This window comes from Asterias rubens, chromosome 1 (assembly GCF_902459465.1).
Source record: "Asterias rubens chromosome 1, eAstRub1.3, whole genome shotgun sequence".
In the NCBI taxonomy this organism is placed as follows: Eukaryota; Metazoa; Echinodermata; class Asteroidea; order Forcipulatida; family Asteriidae; genus Asterias; species Asterias rubens.
Window position 1 is genome coordinate 9,415,169 of NC_047062.1, and position 26,725 is coordinate 9,441,893.

At 38.8% G+C, this 26,725-nt stretch overlaps 1 protein-coding gene across 1 annotated transcript in view; it reads left to right on the top strand.

Annotated features, from left to right (window-relative positions):
* Positions 1 to 26,725, top strand: part of LOC117287687 (sushi, von Willebrand factor type A, EGF and pentraxin domain-containing protein 1-like) — a 52,722-nt gene that overhangs the window by 13,959 nt on the left and 12,038 nt on the right. Inside the window, exons 9-37 of the mRNA XM_033768217.1 lie at positions 143 to 337; positions 2,094 to 2,294; positions 2,660 to 2,878; positions 3,294 to 3,394; positions 3,990 to 4,158; positions 4,844 to 5,074; positions 6,088 to 6,279; positions 6,973 to 7,167; positions 7,285 to 7,420; positions 8,450 to 8,568; positions 11,040 to 11,231; positions 11,424 to 11,618; positions 12,207 to 12,407; positions 12,847 to 13,089; positions 13,521 to 13,718; positions 14,499 to 14,714; positions 14,829 to 15,080; positions 15,557 to 15,642; positions 17,574 to 17,730; positions 18,324 to 18,512; positions 18,833 to 19,579; positions 19,843 to 20,004; positions 20,685 to 20,846; positions 21,403 to 21,564; positions 22,001 to 22,210; positions 23,044 to 23,736; positions 24,249 to 24,479; positions 25,173 to 26,041; positions 26,420 to 26,567. Coding sequence (XP_033624108.1) covers positions 143 to 337; positions 2,094 to 2,294; positions 2,660 to 2,878; positions 3,294 to 3,394; positions 3,990 to 4,158; positions 4,844 to 5,074; positions 6,088 to 6,279; positions 6,973 to 7,167; positions 7,285 to 7,420; positions 8,450 to 8,568; positions 11,040 to 11,231; positions 11,424 to 11,618; positions 12,207 to 12,407; positions 12,847 to 13,089; positions 13,521 to 13,718; positions 14,499 to 14,714; positions 14,829 to 15,080; positions 15,557 to 15,642; positions 17,574 to 17,730; positions 18,324 to 18,512; positions 18,833 to 19,579; positions 19,843 to 20,004; positions 20,685 to 20,846; positions 21,403 to 21,564; positions 22,001 to 22,210; positions 23,044 to 23,736; positions 24,249 to 24,479; positions 25,173 to 26,041; positions 26,420 to 26,567 — 7,071 coding nt within the window. The remainder of the gene's footprint in view (positions 1 to 142; positions 338 to 2,093; positions 2,295 to 2,659; positions 2,879 to 3,293; positions 3,395 to 3,989; positions 4,159 to 4,843; positions 5,075 to 6,087; positions 6,280 to 6,972; positions 7,168 to 7,284; positions 7,421 to 8,449; positions 8,569 to 11,039; positions 11,232 to 11,423; positions 11,619 to 12,206; positions 12,408 to 12,846; positions 13,090 to 13,520; positions 13,719 to 14,498; positions 14,715 to 14,828; positions 15,081 to 15,556; positions 15,643 to 17,573; positions 17,731 to 18,323; positions 18,513 to 18,832; positions 19,580 to 19,842; positions 20,005 to 20,684; positions 20,847 to 21,402; positions 21,565 to 22,000; positions 22,211 to 23,043; positions 23,737 to 24,248; positions 24,480 to 25,172; positions 26,042 to 26,419; positions 26,568 to 26,725) is intronic.

A 26,725-nucleotide genomic window follows, 5' to 3' on the forward strand; every position in this document is an offset into this window, starting at 1 on the left:
ACAATGTGTGTGAAAAACGAGCCTACAGACTTTGTGAACCAATGAACTGTAAAATGCGTATGCCCAAAAAGGTTATCTGCAAGAAACAATGTGAAAGTCTGGAATAGAAAATAAATAATTAGATTTTATATTTTCATCGCAGTGCAAACTTGCCCTCGTGCCTATATCTCCAACTACGGTCTGATCACCAACCGAGATGAGTGTCCAGCCACCAATCAGGTCCCTGCTGGTTCTACCTGTCGTTATGCTTGCGAGCCGGGCCATGTACTGGTAGGGTCATCAGAGGTCACATGTGGACTGGATGGCGAGTGGGATTCATTGTTCCCCTATTGTGAAGGTAAGCAGTGAGGACAAAAACTAAGGTCTAAGGCCTTTTGGTTTGGTCTTAGCTAGAGGGTCATCTTGGTTGTTACACACATTGAAGTTAAATACGAAGGTCTAAGGCCTTTTGGTATGGTGTTAGCTAGAGGGCCATGGTTGTTAACACACAGTGAAGTTTAAAACAGAAGTCTAAAGGCCTTTTGGTATGGCGTTAGCTAGAGGGTCATCTTAGTTGTTAACACACAGTGAAGTTTAAAACTGAGGTCTAAAGGCCTTTTGGTATGGTGTAAGCTAGAGGGCCATGGTTGTTAACACACAGTGAAGTTTAAAACTGAGGTCTAAAGGCCTTTGAGTATAGCGTTAGCTAGAGGGTCATCTTGGTTGTTACACACAGTGAAGTTTAAAACTGAGGTCTAAAGGCCTTTGAGTATGGCGTTAGCTAGAGGGCCATGGTTGTTAACACACAGTGAAGTTTAAAACAGAAGTCTAAAGGCCTTTTGGTATGGCGTTAGCTAGAGGGTCATCTTGGTTGTTAACACACAGTGAAGTTTAAAACAGAAGTCTAAAGGCCTTTTGGTATGGTGTAAGCTAGAGGGCCATGGTTGTTAACACACAGTGGAAGTTTAAAACTGAGGTCTAAAGGCCTTTGAGTATGACGTTAGCTAGAGGGTCATCTTGGTTTTTGAACACAGTGAAGTTTAAAACTGAGGTCTACAGGCCTTTGAGTATGGTGTTAGCTAGAGGGCCATCTTGGTTTTTAAACACAGTGAAGTTTAAAACTGAGGTCTAAAGGCCTTTGAGTATGGTGTTAGCTAGAGGGCCATCTTGGTTGCTCCACTCTGTCTTAAATTTGAATAACCAAATTTATCTTCCATTTGTTGATAAGTTCCTTTGCTGGCCTGGGAAGGGAACTAAGATTCACGTAGTTGTGCAAGTCTAAATTTGGTTCAGTTAGTATTTTTGGTTCAGGCAGACTTTTGAACACACATTGTTTTTTTGAACAGATTTATCTAGTTGTGTGTCTTGGCTGATCAGTGAAGACTAAAAGAGTCCCAGATGCAAGCTCTGGTGTTTCTGATCAGCAGAGTGTGGGTTTGTGTCTCAGTCGTGGCACTTAGTCCTCAAAGCAAGATACTTTACTTTAATTGCTTCGTGTGGGACAATAAAACATAAGTTTCATGCAGTAGGATTAGGAGTGCCTGTAAAAGAACCCATAGCACTTGAAAGAGTGGGGTCTATAACCTTTGTGTTTCTGGTTAACATACAAGCATCCTTGTTTACTGGTTACTCTAAGGCTTTGGAGCTACAGTGATGGCCGAGCTGTTAAGAGCACCGGATTCAAGCTCTGGTGTTTGATCAGCAGGGTGTGAGTTCGAATCCCGGTCGTGACACTTGCTACGTAAAATTGCGGAGGTAGTGCACACTGCTCTACCGGCCAGGCTTCGAATTGATGATACTTAAGCCTACATCCGTTTGGACTGTGAAAGGGGTAACCCTGTTTCAGCCCTAAGGGTAGGTGGCATCGGCCTCTGGAAAAAACAATTGTAGCCCACACCTTGAGTGGCCTTGAGGTCCTATGTGTCTGGCGACTTGCATAACAATGAATAAAAATAAAAGTATTAATAAAAATCTTTAAAATTAATGTTGGTTTGACATGACAAATAAAGCATTCATATACTATGATTGTAGTGACTTGAGAACACATCAAGTTCTTCCCTTTCTTGGTCACTGATTAAAACGATCAAACAGTTTTCTCTCATCTTTGTTTGCAGCTGTAACTTGTGACAGCAGTATGTTACCTCCGCCAGAAAATGGCATCAAAAATGGCTGCCCCCACTCCGAGGAGACGTACGGCACTACGTGTACACTGATCTGTAATGTTGGCTTCATGCCAACACAACCCACCTATGTAACATGCACTGATGATGGAAATGGTGTGGGTGAATGGAATGGCAACACCATCACATGTGAAGGTTGGTTTATAATAACAACAAGTGCATACAATAACAAATCTGTGAACATTTGGACTCAATTGGTCATCAAAGTTGCGAGAGAACATTGAAAGAAAAACATCCTTGTTGCACAATTTATTTATGCGCTTTCAGGTGCCTAAAAAGGCTGTCAGTCTCAAAGTCTTTTAATATTTGAGTGAAAGGTTCCTCTTTCTCAAAACCTGTGTTAAGAGGGAGCCGTTTCTCACAATTCTGGTTCAAAATCCTTGTTATCAAGTAAGTTTGTTAGCTTACAATTGAGTGGTTACCAATAGTGTCCAGTGCCTTTAAAATGGGTGCCTCTGTCATAATAATGTTTGTGATCTTAACCTCCTTCCCAACTATAGAGGTAAAGTGTGATCCATTACCTGTACCAGACATCACAGCGGGATATATGGCCGTCACCTGCACACTTTATGGGGTAGAGGTTACAGAGATAGACCAACCACTGAGTTATGGCACTGTGTGTGTTACACGATGTGATCTGGGATACATGGGTAGTGGCTCAGGGAGTCGAACCTGTCTGTTGTCTGGTCAATGGGATGGAATGCCAATACAGTGTCACGGTAAGAAAGTGATGAAGTCTGTTTCTACAGATTTGATTTGATTTTCATTTGGTTCTTTCTTTGTAGACCAGTGTCTTTATCTTTGTAAAAATACATAAATTCCCTTTCCAATTGTGAATAAATTTTCCGCTGAATTTTGATTGTAATTATTTATGCATTTAGCCTAAGCAATTTGCTAGAGTTGACAAAAGCTGAGGTTTTTTTTAACAATTCAGTTTCGCTGTTATTTTTTCTAACTAAGCCTTACTAGGTCACTTGTCAGATGCAGAAATGATTTTGTAATCCTAATCAATAACTGTCTAGTGAGCATTTCAAGGTTTTTTGCTGTGATTTCTGAGCAAACCATCATTGAGCTTTCCTAGAAAGTTTTACTTCTTATATTTCTCTTTTTTCGATTGTGTTGTTCGGTTGACAGATATAACTCCACCCACTTTGATATGCCCGCCTGACATCACTGTTTTCGCTGAACGGGGAACCAACTTTGCTGAAGTTCACTACAACTGGGAGCCCATACAGGTATGATTATCAGCTTTATTTGGGATTTCATGGATGAGAGGAAACTGTAGAGAGACAAACATGAAGAAGTAACTCGTGCTTATACTTTTTGAGCCATAATTACAGTTTATTGCAATGCTACCCTTCTCATTGAAGTCATTCAAATGCTGAATTTGTACTGGTATTTTCCATTAAAGACAGCGGACACTCTTGGTAATTGTCAAAGACCAGTCTTTTCACTTGGTGTATCTCAACATATGCATAAAATAACAAATCTGGGCTCAATTGGTCGTCAAAGTTACAAGATAATAGTGAAAGAAAAAACACCCTTGTCACATGAAGTTGTGTGCGTTTAGATGGTTGATTTCGAGACCTCAAACTCTAAATCTGAGGTCTTGAAATCAAATTCGTGGAAAGTTACTTATTTCTCGAAAACCATGTCACTTCAGAGGGAGCCGTTTCTCACAATGTTTTATACCATCAACCTCTCCCAATTACTCGTCACCAAGTAAGATTTTATGCTGATAATTATTTTGAGTAATTACCAAACGTGTTCACTGCCTTTAAGTTACAGTCTGCTTGTTTAGTTCAAATTTGTGCGTGTCTAACTACACAGGTTTTGGAAGCCAGTGGTGACACTGTAGCAACGCTTGAGAGTATAAATGGAGCATCTGTACCAGCCAATAAGAGCACAGTATTTACAGAAGGGACTTATCGCCTGATCTATAGAGCCACAGACAGCAGCGGCAATTCAGCAACATGTGACATTTATCTTGATGTGAGAGGTGAGGGAAATAATATCTTTCTTTTTGGAAGTAAATTGAAAATGTATAATGAAGATCGGATCGTCAGACTTGTTCAATGTGCCCTTGGTTTATTAAAAAACTCTGGCAAGCTCGATACTGAGAGGCTCCAGTCAGTTATCCATGTATAGCAACTTGTTCTAGAATGCGGACGAATGCGGTACGGATTGGCTCAGAAAGAATCCAGTATACGATACTCACCATACATCAGTGTTGGGCAAAAACAAAACATACTGTAGGTTTAGTCCCTGATGCATCGATCAAATCTTTCCATATAAATTGTTACAAAAATTTAACCTTAAAATTTTAAGGTTAAATAATGACGATATAATAATGACAATTTATATAGCGCCCATCCATGAAACATGCTCCTGTAAATAGTGCCCTTAAATAAAAATAAATAAATAAATAAAAAATATAAAAACATTAATGGTTCCCATTTCTGAATTGGCACTCACTGGTAAAGTATTCCAGTCTACATGTACACACAAGATGTGATGGCAGATGACCATAAGGAAAAAACGAGAAACTTCATTAACCATCAAATTCTTAACCTTAGACATATAAATATTGATACCTCTCCATGCATACCTAAAATCCCTTATTAATTACCTTATGGGTATGATTATCCTCCCCTTCACTGTTACTTCCTTTTCTTGTTCATTAGTCACAAGATGTCGACCGTTGCCTGCCCCCCAGCACAGTGTGACTAGCCTTGCTTCAGGCCAGGGTAATTGTGACAGCTCTGTAGTATATGGCTCAGTGTGTAACATTAGTTGTGAAGAAGGCTACACAGTGTCCTCAGTCAGTCAGAACCAAGTAGTATCCAGTGTTTGCAGTAAGATCGTATCATCATCGACCATTGGCTACTGGGACGGCCCGTCTGTAGATTGCATACGTAAGTTCCATTTCAGTTTAACTTTCAAGCTTGTCTACACAAAATCTTTGAATTTTGTTAAGAATTCATAACAAACTCACTTTTTTGTGTACTAAATAACACAAACACAAAACTTAGCACAAAGAAATCTTGCTTAGCAGAATCAGCCAAAATACCATTTATTTACTGTTGATTGTGAAAGTTTGTTTCTTGTTAATTTTTGTTGAGCAAAACATAAGCAATGTACTTTTCTTTGTAACTTCTTTATATTGGGCTGTTGTGTGAGGAGTATGGCTATATACCAAGGCTTGGTCATTTGTTAATCCTTACAATTTGTTATACTTTTCGTATGTCAAACATACTATACCAGAGCAAAGGATGTGCTGCCACACTGCAGTTTTGTGAATATTAATATTGGGGAGATGGTTTTTCTTGGAAAGTTTCTCAACAAGTCGGTTCAAAATATTCACAGATAATAGAAAGCAGACGCCAACAAGTGTGTAGAAGATACATCAGCTGAACAAGTATTGGTTTTAAAGGCATTGGTAATTACTCAAAATAATTATTCGCATAAAACCTTTAATGGTGATGAGTAATGGGGAGAGGTTGATGGTATAAAACATTGTGAGAAACGGCTCCCTCTGAAGTGACATAGTTTTCGAGAAAGAAGTAATTTTCCGCGAATTTGATTTCAAGACCTCAGGTTTAGAACTTGAGGTCTCAAAATCAACCATCTAAACGCACACAACTTCATGTGACAAGGGTGTTTTTTTCTTTCATTATTATCTCGCAAGGTCGATGACTGATTGAGCTCAAATTTTCACAGGTTTGTTATTTTATACATATGTTGAGATACACCAACAGTGGAGTTTAGTCTTTGACAATTACCAATAGTGTGCACTGCCTTTTAGGAACTTACATGTAACAGATATCCTCCTCCTAAAGGTAGATTCCCATAGTGATGTAAACAGATAAACAATCTCAATCCAAATGTCTTATTCTAACCTGAACTCATGTCGTTATTTCATCACCAGCAAACACGTGCAGTGTACCAGTCATTCCAAATGGCTATGTGTCAGGATGTATCGGGCAGGAGGTGAATTACCAGTCTACTTGTACATTTGTATGTAATCCTGGTTTTCATAGCAGCCAGACATTTTTGAGCAGTCGAAGGAGAAGTTGCCTTGCTGATGGATCGTGGACTGACTCTGACCTACTCTGTGAAGGTGAGAACCATTATGGCAGTAATTTTGGTCTTTTAGGTTTGTCATGCAACGTACTAGACCTATAAAGTAATGCCCCGCTTGAAAGACAAAGCAATAATGGTAAATAAAGTTCATTACTTAAATACAAACTGACAAACCCAAACTTTGACAAACCAAACTTAAATCCCACTTTAGTTAGGCAACTCACCAGCCACTACTCTCCTATGAATCATGGCCCACTGCATAGAACTGTAGTATGCTTGGAAGCCATTCTTACGTTGTTTAGTGAAAGCCACAAGCCACCAATTTATACAAACAGCAATACACTATTCAATTTCTTTAATGTTAGATCTTTGCAGGAGTGGGGTGATATTGCTGTAGAACATACATGTAGAAAAAGAATATGAAAATAGTGAGCTCAACTGTTGTCTTTGTCTGCTTCCCTCTAAATATAATCCGCTGCGGACATTAGGTATCATCATTAAGTGTTGTACACCTGTTTTTGCAAAAACTTGAACAATCAACAAGAATAAGCTAGAATTTCCAATACAGCTAAGAAAGCATCATGTACAAATCGACTCAAAGCAGATGCGTTATTACAACTACACTCAACATTCTGTGGGTTGTGTGTAGAATTAATAAGATGTTCAATGAAAAGTACCATGTGCCTGCAAGAACATAACGAACTCAACAATATATTTCTTTTATTGACAGCTGTGGTTTGCACCGGGCTCTTGAGCCTTGATCAGGGCACAGTTCAACCGAGTAGTTGCTCCACTGAGTCTGAACTTCCTTACAACACAAGATGTACATTCACATGTGATGAGGGCTACTCTTTGAATGGTCCTTACAGTAAGACGTGTACTGCTCAGGGTGTTTGGAGCGATTCACGGGTCGTCTCATGCACAGGTAAACTATTCACTAGGATGGGATAATGCTTATTAGGAATGATTGTTTGATAGAATGCTGATCAGGAACTATTGATTGTTGACGTTGTTAATATTATCCCTAACTTGTATGTAACAGATCATCAATCACCGGTGTTTACTGAGAGTTGCCCAGTGTATATTGAGAAGACTGCTCCACCAGAAATGCGGTCTGCTGTTGTCATCTTTCAAACACCGGTAGCAACTGATAACTCTGGGGATGTCAATGTTGCCAGGTATGTGTGACTTAAATGACTGTGTGTCAAAGCCACTGCATGTTCAAATATTTTCAAATAAATTGGATATTGACCCATTAAACTGTTATTAATTCAGAACATTTGGATGCTTATAAGCTGCATCAGATATACCAGGGCCCAATTTCATAGAGCTGCTAAGCACCAAAATTTGCTTTGCTTAAAATTTCTTCCTTGATAAAAACAGGATAACCAAAACCAACCGAATTTTGATTTGTCGCGTATTGTTCATTGCTGGTTCAGCTGTTGTTTGTTTATCCTGGAAATCACGTGGAAATTTGACTGGTAATCCTGTTTTTATAAAGCCAAGAACTTCATGCTGAGCAAATTTTTGTGCTTAGCAGCTGTATGAAAGTGGGCCCTGATAAATTCCGATGTTAACTTAAATCTGAGTATGCGTGTACTTCCAAGAACAATGGATTTATCAGTTAGTCTGCTGCCACTTAGCATAACCTTCACATGGTTACTATTTTCACCCCTATGCTGTCAAAACTCTGCTATTGCCAAGGTTTAAACATTCTTTTTGCCTATGTTAACATGTTCACTTTTGTAAATATTAAATTGTATTGACCTTTGGTATAGTTTGTCTGAGATCTTGTTCATTTGTTCTGACTGAGATCATGTTGATTTGTTTTGTCTGAGATCATGTTGATTTGTTTTGACTGAGATCGTATTGGTTTTTTTGGCTGAGATCGTGTTGATGTGTTTTGTCTGAGATTGTATTGATTTGTTTTGTCTGAGATCATATTGATTTGTTTTAACTGAGATCTTGTTGATTTGTTTTGATTGAGTTGATTTGTTTTGTCTGAGATCATATTGATTTGTTTTGTCTGAGATCATACTGATTTGTTTTGTCTGAGATTGTATTGATTTGTTTTGTCTGAGATCATGTTGATTTGTTTTGTCTGAGATTGTATTGATTTAATTTGGCTGAGATCGTGTTGATTTGTTTTGTCTGAGATTGTATTGATTTGTTTTGTCTGAGATCATGTTGGTTTGTTTTGTCTCCAGCTTGGATATTTCCCAGGGATCTGGGTCATCGTTTACTGAAGGCACGACACGTTTGACTTACATTGCCACAGACCAAGCTTCAAATAGCAGACGCTGTGATGTCTACATCACTGTGCGGGGTAAGAAAACATTATAATCTAGACATTAGGACTTGTCTCATATTTCTGTAACGGCGTCCCACACTCCGAAAATTGGGGCCACCGCCAGTTATGAAATGCCACTAAATAAATATAGTTGTCTTACAACACAACCAACTTTAATGAATGCACACGGAAAGTAACTCTCTGTAGCAAAATATGACCAGACAATTAAATGAAATATAAAGCAATTAGCGGAACCAGCTAGAAAATTAACATGGGAATAAGTGGGATTTTGTTGGTTGCGCTACAGCACCCCAAAGCATGGTCCGGCAAAAGCAGGAGTAGTGGGCACTGCATGCACATGGTTAATTATGATAGTAAAATATTACTAGCCAAATAGATAAGGAACGAGCATGGCGAAAATATATAACACAAAGTAGAAAATAAATTAATACTCACAGCACAGTACAGATGTGGTGGAGGATAGTCACAACTAAAGAAGAAGAAAGTACGGCCAAACACTCCTCTATTAAATGATAAAAATGGCCCACTTGGCCTACGGCTAACTTTAGCCATTTTAAACTAGAGAAGAGACGTATACACCACCGCTCTCAATCAGAAAGTCCAAACTAGGCTATGCTGCCAGTAGTTTTTATACAACATGTATACCACCAAAATCTGAGTGGAAATTTGCCTGGGGAACTATTGTTAAAAATCTCAGGCCATGTTTACCAATTTGGATGTCTGGCTGGCTGTCAGGCTTACTGTCTGGCTTAGAAGCAAATGTGATCAACAGAGGGCTCTCTCTCAATATATATTTTAGGAGTTCATGAATCAAACTGATTTTGGCAAGGTTGACCAAAAGAGGGCTCTCTGTCAATACATAAAAACTAAATGGCAAGTAAATATAAAATTTAATGAGCAACTTTGTCATTTTGTTACATTTCTCTAGATTCCTTCACCCCATTATTACAATTCGCTTTAAACAAACCCTCAAAATATATTTGTAAAACATAATAACCACCTTTAAACAAAATATAAGGTAAGATAGGAGATTCATGTACTACATTGACAGGAGATCATTTTGCAAGAGTTACTGATAATGAAAATCATACTCCTGAAAGGAATAGTATTCAAGACAACTCTATAACTACCAATTGGTTCTTGTAAAGTACAATAGTAGTATTCAAGACAACTCTATAACTACCAATTGGTTCTTGAAAAGTACAATACTAGTATTCAAGACAACTCTATAACTACCAATTGGTTCTTGTAAAGTACAATAGTAGTATTCAAGATAACTCTATAACTACCTATTGGTTCTTGAAAAGTACAATACTAGTACTCAAGACGACTCTATAACTACCAATTGGTTCTTGAATAGTACAATACCAGTATTCAAGACAACTCTATAACTACCAATTGGTTCTTAGAAAGTACAATACTAGTATTCAAGACAACTCTATAACTACCAATTGGTTCTTGAAAAGTACAATACTAGTATTTAGGACAACTCTATAACTACCAATTGGTTCTTGAAAAGTACAATACTAGTATTCAAGACAACTCTATAACTACCAATTGGTTCTTAGAAAGTACAATACTAGTATTCAAGACAACTCTATAACTACCAATTGGTTCTTGAAAAGTACAATACTAGTACTCAAGACGACTCTATAACTACCAATTGGTTCTTGAAAAGTACAATACTAGTATTCAAGACCACTCTATAACTAACAATAGGTTTTTGAAAAGTACAATACTAGTATTCAAGACAACTCTATAACTACCAATTGGTTCTTGAAAAGTACAATACTAGTATTCAGGACAACTCTATAACTACCAATTGGTTCTTGAAAAGTACAATACTAGTATTCAAGACAACTCTATAACTACCAATTGGTTCTTAGAAAGTACAATACTAGTATTCAAGACCACTCTATAACTACCAATTGGTTCTTGAAAAGTACAATACTAGTACTCAAGACGACTCTATAACTACCAATTGGTTCTTGAAAAGTACAATACTTGTATTCAAGACGACTCTATAACTACCAATTGGTTCTTGAAAAGTACAATACCAGTATTCAAGACAACTCTATAACTACCAATTGGTTCTTGAAAAGTACAATACTTGTATTCAAGACGCCTCTATATCTACCAATTGGTTTTTTGAAAAGTACAATACCAGTATTCAAGACAATGCTATAACTACAAGTTGGTTCTTGACAAGTACAATACTAGTATTCAAGACCACTCTATAACTACCAATTGATTCTTGAAAAGTACAATACTAGTATTTAAGACGACTCTATAACTACCAATTGGTTCTGGAAAAGTCTTGAAACAAGTTTTACTCTGAAAAGCTTAGACTTTTATGAGTTTCTTAAAGTTAAAGCGACTTTTATCATTATATAAAACATATCAAGAATATCAACTACATTGTTGAAAGACCTGAAGTGTGTGTGCATTTGTTGGCATTCCTTGTAACTCTTGATGTACTTTGACAGTTCTACGCTGCCAGCCCCTACAAGCACCAGCCAGTGGTTCCCTTGTCCAGTGCCCAAGTAACATCTATGGATCTACCTGTAGCTTCACCTGCAACACGGGGTACCAACTGATAGGCAAGGAAAGCAGGAAATGTGAAAAGAACGGTGAAGCTCCTCTTGTGGAGTGGACAGAGCAAATCCCTACATGCTCACGTAAGTAATTACCCATGTGTGTCGATGTAGAGATTGTACACCCATAATATTAGTAAGACTTGATGCTGTGCATGCTGGTTGTTCGTCCAATCTAAAAACAGTGTTGCTTATCACAAACCATTCCATTTATCTATGAGACGTAACCTTTCTCCCATAATAAAATGGTATTTATCTTTGTTATAATTTTCACAGCAATCTCATGTCCTGCCTTGGCTGACCGGCCTGGTCTAGTGCTTCGTTCAGGCTGCCTTCATTACCCACCTGCAACTGAACTGCTGGGTACCACCTGCCATTGGTACTGTCCTTATGGCTATGGAGGTGTTGGTAACCCGCAATCTACCTGCCTTGCCAATAGTACATGGGACGTGGTGGACTTTACCTGTGAAGGTTTGTGTGTTGTTAACCCTATTACACAATTATCAAACTAAATTGGAGATGTCACTTGGATCATAAAACCATCTACATAATGTGTTTATATCCATCTTATCAATTTCACATTTGTATGCCATCTTCTTTGTTGAATGTATAGCAGGTGTGTTCATATTGTTATACATGTGTACAATTCTCATTTTAACTTTTTAAATGATACGCAATCTTTATTTGTTAGGGCCCCTTCCATTCCCTTTTTGATTTTTTTTAAATTATATTAATTGTTTCTTGTATGATAATTTTTTTCTTTAATTTCAATACTTTTGACATTTTTGTTAATCAATATTAGTCTTTAGAACTACAGACATATAACTGTGTGTTGAATAATAAATCAAAATGACTGAATGTGTGAGTCCACTTTGTCATAATTGCGTGTTCCGGCTGAGTGGTCCTTGGTGTGGGTAGGCGTCCTGGTCTTGATGCTTGGATGGACTTTTGTGACCACCTCAACTTAGCTGGAACTTGGAATAATTATATCTTCCCTCTCGACTGTCATTCCATCCCGAAACTAATTCTCTTGAAACAATTAACAATACTGTTTTACAGAGAGAAGTTGTCCAGCTTTAGTTGTTACTGAGGGCTTGGAGATATCTCCAGCTGAATGCCTCATCTCTCCAGATTACAATGACATCTGTTACCTTCGCTGTTCTCAATCTGGGTATAGAGTAGACCCTCCTTCCTATACTTTCAGTCGATGCCTTGGTACTGGAGATTGGTCTCATGATAGCAATGCTTTCAGCTGTGTTGGTAAGATTAGATTTAATCTCTAGAAATCTACACATGGAAATGTTTGTCTAAACTTTAGCAGATCATTTTCTGTTCCTTATTGGTTGTTCCTGGACACCTTCGGAAGTGTTGCATCAGATAAACTGGTACTCTGATATTATTGTTTGATTGAAAGTATGATAACAGAACTTCCATTGTTTGCTGATCAAACGATTTTGATTTTGCCAAACTATAACCACAAACTATTTGGGATTTGAGACAATGCATTGGTGATTTATCAATATATATTTGGTATATGTTAACACCATGTGTGCAGCTACTTGCTGTGTCGATTATGTTCTTTTGAGAACTTTGCTGGTTTTATCATGTTTATATTCTACTACTGTGCAGTAGGTTTTTCAGAATTCAAGAGAAATTCCACAAATTACTCACTATTGGCTGATTTATTTTAAATGTTTAGATTATGAAAGCCCACATTTCACAACTTGTCCACTTGACTTTGTGGCATACCCAACGGACACCTCACTACAAGTAAATGTTACATGGACAGTAGAAGCTACAGATAATTCTGGTGAATCGCCAACTATAACCTGCAATCCAGCTCAACCAGCACTGCTACCGGTTGGGGATAATATTATCAACTGTATTGCTCCAGATACAGCAGGGAATCAAGCTTCATGTAACTTTGAAGTCAGTGTCAGAGGTATGTACATTGTACCATCCCAACTTCATTGCTGGTTACTGCAAATGGCCAGTTTTAAAGTGATAGGGCTTTGTAATGTGAAGTTAGATTGCACTTTTTTCTATGAAGGGAAAAAAGTTCAGGTTTTTGCAGAATTCTCTGCTCCTTTGATCACCAATTTGCCTGAATGGTAAGCATCTCCATAACATTGGGCTAAATAATTCACTGGAATCATTTCTGAATGTAAAACAATACCAATGCTAAATAGTGTAATATGCCGAAATGTATGACTGAAAATCATTCTTACACAGTTAAAAAGTTTCTCAACAATGCAAGAAATTAATAACACTGCTTACCAAAGAAACCTCTGCCACCAAAGAAACCTCGAATAAGCATTTGATAAAGTGATCTTTATTTTATTTAATTGTATTTGCATTTGAAACACAAAATAGTTGCCAGATGTAGACCACTCAACCCACCGTTCTTCGGGCATTTTATTGGAACATGTGAGGATCAACTTGGAAGTACCTGCCAGGTGGAGTGTCTGATTGGCTACACCCTGCGAGGTTCAGAAACAGCAACATGCTCTAGGAATGCTACCACAAGTCTTTTGTCTTGGACCGGGGACGGTCCAAGACCATCATGTCAATGTAAGTGCAGTAGGCTACTCTACAGAAAATACCTGTTTATCCATTCTGATTGGTGGAGAGGGCAACACATGGCCATGTTAAAACGTGCGATATAAACACGGTGAGAATTGTTCAAACATCAGGCGCTCAGCTTAACTTACATGTACTCAAACTATTAACACGCGCATGTACGTACAACTGGTGAGCATCAATGCAATTGTTACCCTTTGGGAAATGGAGCCTGATAACGTAAAAGACAATTTTCAGACATGTTTTACAGATTTTCAAACTTGATTATGGTTTTTAACAAAAGGGCAGTAATGAATGGGAATAAAAGAGTAATTACTTCATGGTCTTAACGCCTATTTAAAACCTTTCAGAATCGTGGCCTTGCGATAAAGAACCTCACTTTCGGCTTGGGCCTTTATCGCACAGCCATAACCCTGCCGGTCTTAAACTGCCGGTCCTACTCTTTTATTCCCTTAATACGATCATTTGTTCTTTTTTTAAAGAAGTTTAACTTGCTTTATTCTCCTTTGTGATGGACATCAGTTGAGCTATTGGTTTTAATATTTAAACCCCAACTCGTCCAATCTTTATCTCTAATAGAGGGAATCTTAACTTAAAAGTCTGAATTGTTGACTTCCTGAAAAACCAACTGCAGCTTTTGAAAGAAAATTTGTAGTTTTCCTTCCACATCTAAAACTAAACATTTCTTGATCAACTCCTACTCATTCTCTTATTGGTTCTTGCACTCGAGGTTTGTAGTGAAATAACAACTATTTAATTTCTTATTTGCAGTGGCTAGATGTGCCCCCTTACCAGCAGATCTCATCCCAAGCAATGGAGGTGTTTATCCTTCAATTTGCCGAGGTCCAGGACAACCTTATTATGGTACTACCTGCAGCTTCTTCTGTCGTAATGGCTTTGAGCTGACAGCCTCACATGGAATGGTGACGTGCCTCGCTGATGGTACATGGGATCAGAATCTGTACATGCTCTCTGTGACATGCCAAGGTCAGTTAAATAGATGAACAATTTCTCTCTAAATAGAGCCATCTCATCAGTCAACCTCGGAGGAAAAAATTTCATCAATTTATAAAAATTGTATTTTCATGTTGTGAATTTTAGATACCGTTCCACCAGTACTCAAAGTCTGCCCTGGCTCCTTAGTTGGATCAATGTCTGGCCAGACCCTTGGGGTTCTCCTCTCCTTTGATGTTCCCATGGCAACTGACAACTCTGGTGATAAACTTGCAGTTATCAAGACACCCGATGACATCGACTCACCGTACAATTTCACCCGGGACACAGTAGTGTCTTACAATTTCAGTGATACTGCCGGGAACAGAGTTGTGTGCTCTTTCAGTGTTAATATCGACGGTATGTTTGTTTTTGATTTTCTTTTTAACAATAAATCTTGGAATGATAGTAGAAAGCTTCCCTGAAAATATAACTTGCTAAGGGTGCTGTAGTTATTGAGAAATGAGTAAAACAACTTTTGTCTCAATGATCATGAGACGAAAATTATTTTTGCATGTAAAAACGTATTTTCATGACATTGTTTTACTCATTTCTCAAAAACTACAGCACCTCAGCAACTCATATTTTAAGGTACGCTTTCTACTAACGGTGTAAGTTTAATGGAAATCTGTGGACATTGTGTTTTGTGTTACAAAAAGTACCCACATCCTTTAAAAGATACATTTGTTTGCATTGTGTCTCTTGCTTGTGTGAATTGTGCGGTGTACAACATTAACAGAACATCAAGATTCAATATTTTGGCTCTGACAAAAGCAATCTGTTGCATCCATGAATTTGTTCTTTTTTAATTTCATATACAATTTCTCTCCATTCAGACAACTTATCACCAGTCATCGAATCATGTCCGGACAATCAAGATGTCACCACTGATAAAACAATAACTCCAGTCAACTGGCTAGAGGTAAAGATTTAAGGAGTCTGCAAACTAGTTTGGATGTATCCGAATTAATCCACCATCGAAATAAAAGTTGAACATGGCTCATTTTTAATCTTTTGCAAGTCCAAAGTACTCATGACAGTGTAGGGGGTTGATGATGCTGATTATATCAGTACTTCATGTCTTGTAAAGGGACACTTGTTGGTCAACTTGTTGTTTTGGCTTCTATAAAATTACCATTTTTGCATTTAAAAGGTAAAGTTTTGGTACATTCAAATCGTAAAGTGCATCAAAGAATTTGTCATTTGTAATGCGCTAATAATGTTTTATTATTAATTTTGTAACTATTCATTTTTTAGACAGTCTCCTAGTGACTGCTAGAACAACGAACTTACCGAATAATTGGCTCAGTCTGATTTTAAACAGCTGTTTAAAAGCAGACAATATATAGTGCTTAAAGACACTATTAATAACTGTCAAAGACCAGTCTTCTCACTTGCTGTATCTCAACATATGCATGAAATAACAAACCTGTAAAAATTTGAGCTCAATCGGTCATCGAAGTTGCAAGATAATAATGGAAGAAAAACACCCTTGTCACACGAAGTTGTTTGCTTTCAGATGCTTGATTTCAAGACCTCGAATTCTAAATCTGAGGTCTCGCAATCAAATTCGTGGAAAAATACTTCTTTCTCGAAAACTACATAACTTCATAGGGAGCTGTTTTTCACAATGTTTTATACTATCAACAGCTCCCAATTACTCGTTACCAAGTAAGGTTTTATGCTAATGTAGAGACACGGGAAGGAGAGCCGGTCCTCTAATGAATAAAGGACGAGCATTCGCCAAAATACAATCAATATTAAATAAATGGCAGTCAATGACAGCTAAAATATATCAAATAAACTTCTCATGTATAGGTTTAATGGTAACCCATAGCAAACAACGAAAGTTACACCACTACAGTGTATACATTACATACATGTCATTACACGGCGCACAATAAAAGTTCACAAAAAGGTCAAACATGTGGCTTCTATGCTACACACACACGGACGGACGCATTACACACGATCTATAAATAATCTGATCAAAGTAGAACCCTAAAAATCACAGTATATTTAGGTATAAATGAAAGCCAAAACACAAAATAATACTCACAAATACTTCTATAAACCTATCCCTCCCAGATAAATGGGTTTTTGAAAAATAGAGAGAATTACCACTCAAATAAAATGTGCTCTTCCATGAACGAAGCTATTGGAAAAGAGAAAGACCATCACGTGACAATCCTAAAAGTAAACTTTTTAGAAGTTCAACAATGAGGGCGCACTTGGCGGATCCTTACACTAATAATTATTTGAGTAATTACCAATAGTCTCCGTGGGTCACTCCACTGCCTTTAATAGCTTTCTGCTAAGAAAACAAAAATAAGTAGGACACCACATACAAATGGTACATGTTTACATTGCATTTTGGCTGGTAACCTTATCCTGGTAAGCAAAATTGTGTTGTGCTTGTTTTTTTTCTTGGTTTGTATAAAACTGGGTCCAGGTAATTTCAGAGTCAACCCTTCTATCGGCCAGGATCCAACTGGAAATATGTCAATTTTTGTTTGTTTTGGGGTTTTTCGATCCTACCTTAATATTCGTATTCTTATATTGATCATTATCATTATAAAAACAGTTAATGAAGTAATACGGTTGAGTCAACAAAGGTAAAAAACAAGGGTTAAGCTCCTCCCAAAAAAGCCAAAACAGTAACAAACAAACAAACACCGCAACGCAGAAGTAATTTACAAATTTGCGATGTTTTGCCTACAATGCACTAACACGTCCATTCTACAGCCATTGGAGTATAAAACTCTCCAGGATATAAGAATAAAAACAGACGTCGACAGCTCATCGCCAATTAAGTTTAACAACCTGTGGTTCCTCATTTTCTTTTTTTCGCAGCCGGAATTCGGAGAGCTGACTGGAGATGAATTGGATACATCATGCTCTCACACAAGCGGAGCTTCATTTCCATGGGGTAGTACTAACATTCAATGCACTGCAACCAATTTGGATAATGGAAAGACCAGCATATGCCAGTTTACTGTGACAATCACACGTAAGAATTGTCTTTATTTATTTTAATTTTTTTTCTTCACTTTTTAAGGAAGCATAAATTTACCCTGATGTAGAACCCAGTGAGGAAAACTTTCAGTATCGTGCCACCACTTTTTCACTCATTAAAAAAAAGAGGAACATCTCTTTTGAGTTATTACATACTAGTTTATTTCATAGCAAATAAAAAAGTGGTGGCAGGATACGGAAACTTTCCCCCCAGTATTTTCACCCTTTTGGCCTAAACCCATTTAGAAGTAATTTTTCTTTGATTCCACTAAACATGCTGCTGGCCTGACTACAGGTACTTTTGTTGTAGCATGATCCCTTGCATAAAATATCACTAGAATCAATGTGTCAAATAGTTTGCTGTTGGATCAGTGGGTAAGTGTAACGACCAATTGACGCCAAGGACTTATGGAAAAGGGATCTTGGTGGTTTTCAAACCGAGGACGTCACATTTTATTTAGTTTAAAAAGCTAGTGTAGGCGTTGCTAAATCAAATAAGTCCAAATTATAAGACAAGAACTGGCTCCCCAAGTGTTTAGGGCTTGATCTAAAAGTGAGAACTGATTTTTTTTTTTTTTTACATTTTAGCCATTTCATGTCCAGAGCTTAATGAACCAAGGAACGGAGCTAAAGCTTGTGATGAGTGGGCGTATGGTCACTTCTGTTCAATGTTTTGCAATGAGGACTACGATGTGTCAAGGGATCTAGATACATCTGTATTTTTGTGTGGCCTGTCCGGCCGATGGACACCTCTTCCTAAGTTTCCGGATTGTAACAGTGAGTATTAACAAAGAGTGCCAGTCAAATGTTAATGTTTATGGAAAACCCCAAAAGTGACGTGCAAAGTTGCTATTTAGACTGGCAGTCTAGGCAGGACTTTGTACAACCATGGAACTGAACAGCTGCAAATACGCTCAGCTAATGTACGCTACTACAGGATGCAATGTTTCGAATGTTTCCACCTGTGCCCTTAATTTACAATGCCATCTTTTCACAAGTTTGTTTGTAATTTCTGCCAAGTTGCCTTAACAAATGTGTATTCGTGTACTCAATTTTAGGCTTTCGTACTTACCATCTTTTCCCAATACATAAAATAGGAAAGAGACGAGCAAACTCGTTGAAGCTTTCGTCTGTGCTACAGTACTTCAGCGGAGACTGCACTAGTCTGACAACACAAGATCAGATCAAAACACAATTCATCCAGCTTCTCACCCAGTCCACTGTCAGCGCCATCTGCACCAATAATGCTGACCAATGCAATGTGGACAATGTGCGGGTGACTTGCGGACCCACATCATCAAGAGGTCGCCGTGATGTCACCAGATGGAGAGATTCATCTAACAGTGTCCACAGTGGCATCCAACAGATGTTTCAACCTAAGAATGACAGCAATTTCGAGATTGACTCTGACATGGAGCTCATTGAACATGCACAGAAGTGGCTCAGTGATATGAAAAAAGAGGGTAGACTTCCATCAGACCCAAGAGATAATTCCAAGAGGTATCGTCGCAGACATCCAACCATACTCCAGAATCGCAAAAAAAGTCAAACTCGCCATCAAAGGGATGTCTCAATGGACTTTGAGCTGACGATAGCATTTGATATGTTATATCTCCTACCCACTGATCCAATGGTGGAAGGTGATGTGTTTGAGGATGAGAAATGGTATGGGTACGATACTCTCTTTGAGCTATCAGATAATGTACTGGAGGAATGCGATCAAGGGAACCTTGTTCCGGATGTTCAGGGCCTGGATGTAGATCCCAGTCCTGATGTTTTGTTTGAAGATGAACCAAGCTCATCCTGCCCCTTGGGACATGTGCCAACAGCTGATTTAGATTGTGGTATGTCCATTTATTTATTCCTTTGTCAATTTGAAACTGGTTTGCTTGCACAGCACTGGTATATCCAATCTGTAACATAGTCAACAATTTAAAATACTGCCGCAAAAATTTACCCTCATGCCTTGAGTTCAAATTGCTAGATTTGTACCTGTTATCAGAGGGAACTATGCAAGTTATTAGACGGGGTTTTGACTAGGATGTAATATTGTGGTGTGTTATTAAAAACTTTCAATTTTTATTTTTATTTTCTCCCTACACTGTAGTGGAATGTGGGTTGGGATTTTACTTTGACAGTACAACCATTACATGTAGTAGTTGCCCAGTAGGATCCTATCAGGATGAAGAGGCACAGTTAACCTGCAAGACATGTCCCCCAGGAACATCAACCATCGGGAATACAACCAAGAGCGCTGAAGAATGTCTAGGTAGGTGTTCTTGAACTTGTTGTGTCATGTTGATCCATAATATGTGGAAAGAGAACACTATCACTGAGGTGGATAGTCAGGGTCAAGCTGATTCAGTTGTGGCTCTCTATGATAATGAAATGTGATCCGATTTTAGATAATCCCCTATGAGGAAGTCAGTTGTTACCATGGTTGTTACTGTCTATGAAATATGATCCGATCTTAGATAATACCCTGTGAGGAAGTCAGTTGTTACCTCGGTTGTTACTGTCTATGAAATATGATCCGATCTTAGATAATCCCCTGTGAGGAAGTCAGTTGTTACCATGATTGTTACTGTCCATGAAATATGATCCGATCTTAGATAATCCCCTGTGAGGAAGTCAGTTGTTACCATGGTTGTTACTGTCTATGAAATATGATCTGATCTTAGATAATCCCCTGTGAGGAAGTCAGTTGTTACCATGGTTGTTACTGTCTATGAAATATGATCCGATCTTAGATAATCCCCTGTGGGGAAGGCCGGAGGAGTAGAAGTAATCTAATCAGTCAATGGGTGACTTTTGAGATGATAGCCAGGCGTCTCACTTACCGCCCTTTTCCAATGTTTTCAGCAACAAGAACAATAAAAATGGAGCAATGAGTAGGACGCCAAAAACACTTCTCTTTACAATTTTGTTTTGTCTCAAATTGTAATTCAGGTATTTGCCCAAGTGGTCATTTCTCGAGCACTGGACTTGAGCCATGCTTGAAATGTGAGAAAGGATCGTACCAGGCCGTGGTAGGATCTAATTACTGTCAGCAATGTCCAGTCAGTCAGTCTACAGCCAGAATGGGTTCTTCTACTGTTGGGGAGTGTACAGGTATGATTTAACTGCTTTTTTATGTCGATTAATGTGGTGGCACATCTCTGCTGAGCACTGCATGTATCTGTGTACAGAGAACATTGAGAACTTCAACCAAAGTGATCCGGATGATGTGACAAACCTTGGGTTCTCATCAGTTCAATTTTGTTCTTGACTTACCAGGGCCCAACTTCATAGCGCTGCTTAACAGTAAGCAAATTTGCATGTTTACTGTAGCAGAAAAATTTGCACAAGCCTTAGCGTATTTTCACAGGTTAGCAGAAAAAATGGGCGACCATATTGCATATTTACCATGGATTTGAATTGTGACATCATTTATTTTCGTGCGGTAAGCACCGGAAGGTTAGCATGCCTTTTCTTGTGCTTACGGTTAGCAGCGCTATGAAATAGAAATTGCACAGTAAGCACAAAATCGGCCGCTAAGCAGCGCTATGAAATTGGGCCCTGGTGGACAAGATTGTTCATACATGTCTGCCTAGATTCTTTCAGCACTTGATATCGTATTCCTGGCTGGAGTAGTTTATTTTTAATTTTCTGCAACACCTTATTTCAGATGTGTGCGGTTTAGGAACGTTTTCCTCTACAGGGGTGCAGCCATGTACCTCTTGTCCTCTTCATAGCTACCAGTCAGAGGAAGGTCAGAGTTCATGTGACTCATGCCCTGAGTGGGAAATAACCCAAAGCACTGGTGCAACAACATCGGACATGTGTCAAAGTGAGTAAACAATTAAATTTGCATCGGGGATAAAGAATATTAATTTGGGTTTTACTTCTAGCTACCGGGCAATCTCGGTGATCTAGTTGGTAAGACACTGGTCTAGAATTGCAAAGGTTGTGGGTTCAAATCCCACCTGAGTAATATGCCTGTGATTTTTGTTCACAGAGCTCGGACAGTGTTTATTGTTAGTCGTGATTCCATGTTGCTTTATATTTTTTCTTGATGATTGTTTTCTTCATGTTTAGAAGCAGAGTTTAGTCTGATTCTGGTTTTTCCTTCAAACTTTGAAGTCCAGCATGTGATGTTTTATAAAAACTGTACACTTTAGAATAAAAAGAATTCCTCAGGTTTTTTAAACAATAATATAGTCCATCCGATTTTTAGCTGCCTCGAATGTTTTATGCAGGACAAAACTGTCAATTTATTTCCACAGTGCAAACTTTCTGCTTGGCCGATTCCTGTCTGAATGGTGGAACTTGTGTAGAGCAGATAGGGACATACCGTTGTGAGTGCCCAGTGGGCTTAACAGGCCAGCACTGTCAGACCAACGTGGATGATTGCCAACAAGATTCCTGTCTCAATGGTGGGACCTGTCTAGATGAACTTGATGCTTTCAGTTGCTTATGTACGACAGGATTCGAAGGTAACCAGACTTCCATCTTAGTCTTGACTCATATTATCATAGCCAAACTAAGACAAGGGGGATAAATAGTCTGACTCCTTTTTCAATAATGCCTGTTGTGTGCTGAACTTTTGCTTCAAGCTATCGATGAGTTTGACACAGCATCTTTATTCTTGATAAGTTATATAATATAATTATAAACTTACCTCTGAAGAAGGTCCCGTTCGGATCGAAAGCTAAGGCCATCTACCCTCCTCATTATATAGATTATAAACTTAATATCTATTGTTTTATCTGAATAAAGATAACCTCAAAACAATAACAACTTTCAAAATGTTTAAATTATTATTACAAAATGTGGTATCAAATGAAAAAGAAAACGATAGCAAATCAAACTATTGACCCCTTGCACAATGTAGGAGCACTTCCGCACAATGCGTGTCCACCATTTTGAGAGTTAATTCGTTTGTGTACATTTCTCTCCAAAAATGGTGTACCTACAGAATAGGCACGTACATGTAAGAGTGCAACACTTTGTGCAAAGGATCATAACCAGTATCTCATTATCAAAAACAAATTCAAATTTGAGGGTTTTCTAGAGCCAGTCAAATTTGTGATTAACTCCTTGCTACTAAATGCAACCATGCAGTCTTTAAGTTTCTCTTTTTGTTTCCTATATGAGCATTTTTTCTTTTTTAACTTCTTTTTTGGGGGGCTTGGGTGGTCGTTGGTATTTAAGGGAGCTTGCTAGGTGGGGTTAACTTGGTTGTTGTGGGTGACTTTGCAAAGTTTATAATTTTGCATTTTGTTGATTGTTCTCCTAATGTAATTTTGTGTGTTTTGGATACATACAGGTGATGATTGCTCTATTGACATAGACTATTGCACTGATGCACCTTGTGAGAACAGTGGAACCTGCAATGACCAGACCAATGGGTTCACATGTACATGTGATGTGGGTTTTACTGGTGCCACTTGTGCAACAAACATCAATGAATGCCTAAGCCAACCCTGTCTGAACGGTGGTTCATGCACTGACGGTGAGGGAGAGTACCTATGCTGTTGTGCTGCTGGCTTCACTGGTGATAATTGTGAGACTTCCATCAACGAGTGTGTATCTAACCCATGCCAGCATAGTGGCACCTGCATTGATGGAAACGCCTCCTATCTCTGCTCCTGCAATACAGGCTATGAGGGAGACAACTGTGAGATAGATATGGACCTATGTGCTGTCAACCCCTGTGCAAGCGGGGCTACGTGTCAAGATTTAGATGACCACTATCAGTGTGCCTGCCCTCGTGGTCATGGAGGGGTTCACTGCGATTTGGATCTAAATCTATGCGATCCCAATCCCTGTAACAATGATGGTGTGTGCTCTGAAGAAGCCACTGGAAGTGCTGGCTACAGTTGTGAGTGCCAGCCTGGGTTCACAGGTCTTCACTGCGAGACAAACCTGAATGAATGTACGAATGAGCCTTGTTCTAATAATGGTACATGCATCGATGGCATCAATAGCTATCAGTGTATCTGTGCAGATGGTTATGAGGGTGAGTGTAAATCTGGCTGTTCATTCCATCTTTAAGCATGACAGATATTTGGCTTTGCATAATGGAGGATTTTAGTGTCATGTAATCTCACAATATTTTAGTATAAATTTGATTATAAGAAGTGACTCATTATGACCTCTTTTGTTGAGAAAAGGCTGACCTGCATGATACCCTAACAAAGACAACTTCCTCCACCAACCTCTTGTTCTGTATACATTTCTCTCCCGTAGAGGTAGCCTCTACCCATCCTCCACCAACCTCTTGTTCTGTATACATTTCTCTCCCGTAGAGGTAGCCTCTACCCATCCTCCACCAACCTCTTGTTCTGTATACATTTCTCTCCCGTAGAGGTAGCCTCTACCCGTCCTCCACCAACCTCTTGTTCTGTATACATTTCTCTCCCGTAGAGGTAGCCTCTACCCGATAGCGACTGTGTTGCCTCTACTAAGCTAAGCCTCTACAACTACAAGGTATTAGGCATCTTAACCATGTAAATTCACATTGTTTTTTAGGACCGAATTGTGAAGTAAGGAGTGATCTATGCAGCCCCAATCCTTGCCACCATGACGCACCGTGTGAAGACGAAGGGGATGACTACTTCTGCACATGCCCAGCTGGTCTGTCAGGCCAAGACTGTGAGATTGAATTGGACCTTTGCCTTGAAGGAGTTACCTGTCTTAATGGCGGCTCATGTTCACCGCCCTCTAGTGGCGAACTCTGTCTCTGTATGGATGGATTTATTGGTGAGTGGAAATCAGCAGATGTTTCTAATAACATTCTTTACATATCACAGGGAAATAAAAGCTTTGCAAAGTCTCACTCTTCTGTTGTATTGTACTGTCCTTGTCCATTTGTTGTTGTTTTGAAGTGTTGTCCAGTTTTCTAGGGAAGGTACAAAACCTATGCTTCACCTTTTTTTCTACATGTTGGTATCATTTAATTTTTTTTGGATTACAGTCAAGTGTGCCCTTAAAGTATAATTACTTTACATGCTCACTTGCTATAAAACAGGTTATATTTTGATTTCTGTTGCAAACTACTGTTTAAGTTTGTCCGGTTGTATTGGAAATGAATTGAATGGAAAAATATTTCTTCAGGAAAAAAGTAAACAAAAGGACTAGAACTTCATTTCAAAATGATTATCGACCGAGTACCAATCAACCATTTATTATTGACGTTGTCCTGACCTCCTTATCAAGTTCTGTCTCAGAAGTCTCTCAGAAGTTTTGGGCTGTGGCACTCTCTAAAGTTTGGTATTGACAGATATAGGTTTATATGTTAAACATCCACACATATTATAAACACTGAAGACATGAGCAAATTTGATGGGGCAAATTTAACTTTCTATATCTTCATGCAAAACCATGCAGTAAGGAGCAAGTATACGGTGCTTTTACCATCAAGAATTTGTTTTTGTGTTTCCTTACCCATTATAGGTGAATATTGTGAAATCAACTTTGACGACTGTGCCAAGAAGCCATGTGCCAATAATGCAATCTGTATTGATGGAGATAATACATTTATCTGTGAATGCCAATATGGCTTCACTGGTACCCTTTGCAATATTCAAATAGATGAATGTGTGTCGTCCCCTTGCCAGAATGAAGGCACCTGTGTGGACAGGATCAATGGTTACTTGTGCGAGTGTGTTTCTGGTTTCAATGGGATCTACTGTGAGAACAACAAGAATGATTGCTTCCCCAGTGCTTGCGATCATGGTGAGTGCATTGACGGGATTAAATCGTACCTTTGCAGATGTGATTCAGGCTACACTGGTCGTGAGTGTAGCATTAACATCAATGAGTGCCAATCCAACCCCTGTGCCAATGGTGGCACATGCTATGACATGGTTGATATGTTCTCCTGTAACTGCGCAGACGGATGGATCGGTAAACAGTGTGAGATTAACGTAGATGACTGTCTGAGCTCCCCATGCAAAAACTCTGGGATCTGCATCGATGGCCTGCAATCCTACACCTGTAAATGCTGGCCTGGATTTACTGGCCAGGACTGTCAAGTCAACATCAATGAATGCTTCAGCAATCCCTGTCAAAATCATGGCCTCTGCATTGATGGAATCAACTCCTACACCTGTAGCTGTGTGAATAAGATGAGAGGCGTTCACTGTCAGATCAACCCAGGCTTCTGCCAGCCAAACCCCTGCAGGCATGGTGGCTCCTGCAATGCTAATGAGGCTGGATTCACTTGCCAATGTCCAACTGGTTTTGAAGGGTATTTTTGTCAGACTAATGTCGATGATTGTGTCGGTCACCAATGCCAAAATGGAGCCAGCTGTATTGATCAGGTAAGAGTTCAAGCACTGATTTTAAAATATGTTGACCTTTAACACCTCTTTGATGACTGTCATGTCATCAGAAAAGCACACCTTGTATAAAGTAATACTTCTCCAATTTAAGCAGCCAGCTTGCCAACAGTTTTTGACAAGCTGGAACTGTGTTATGTTCTACCAAGTTCCTGAATGTGTGCTGGATTCCCAGCCTGGCCAATCACAGCACGATTCCCCATGAGCCTGGGACACTCCACTTTAATGCTGAATATATTGAGATGATTTCAGGAATACATCTGGCCTTACAGACAACATTAAATGTCTTTGTGGATTTGATGCTTGGTTTAAAAGTCTCTGATCAAAACCTGTTTATTTGTTTGTTTCTGTTGATGCTAGGCCAACCGTTATACATGTCGATGCAGTGCTGGGTATACTGGAACTCACTGTGAGACATCTTTAGATATCTGTGCTGCTGAGCCATGTCAGAACAATGCTCAATGTGTCCCATCTTCCCTCGGCACTCGACACTGTGTGTGCCCACAAGGTAAATCAAGTTGCTTTTACCTCAAACTAACCATTACTTGATTGTTTCTGTTAGTCTGTCTATCAGCTATCATCATGGCATAAGGTTATATTCTAAGGCTAGCCTTAATATGTGGATTGGGGTTTCAGTTCCTACCCAATTGATCTCATATGAGTTTC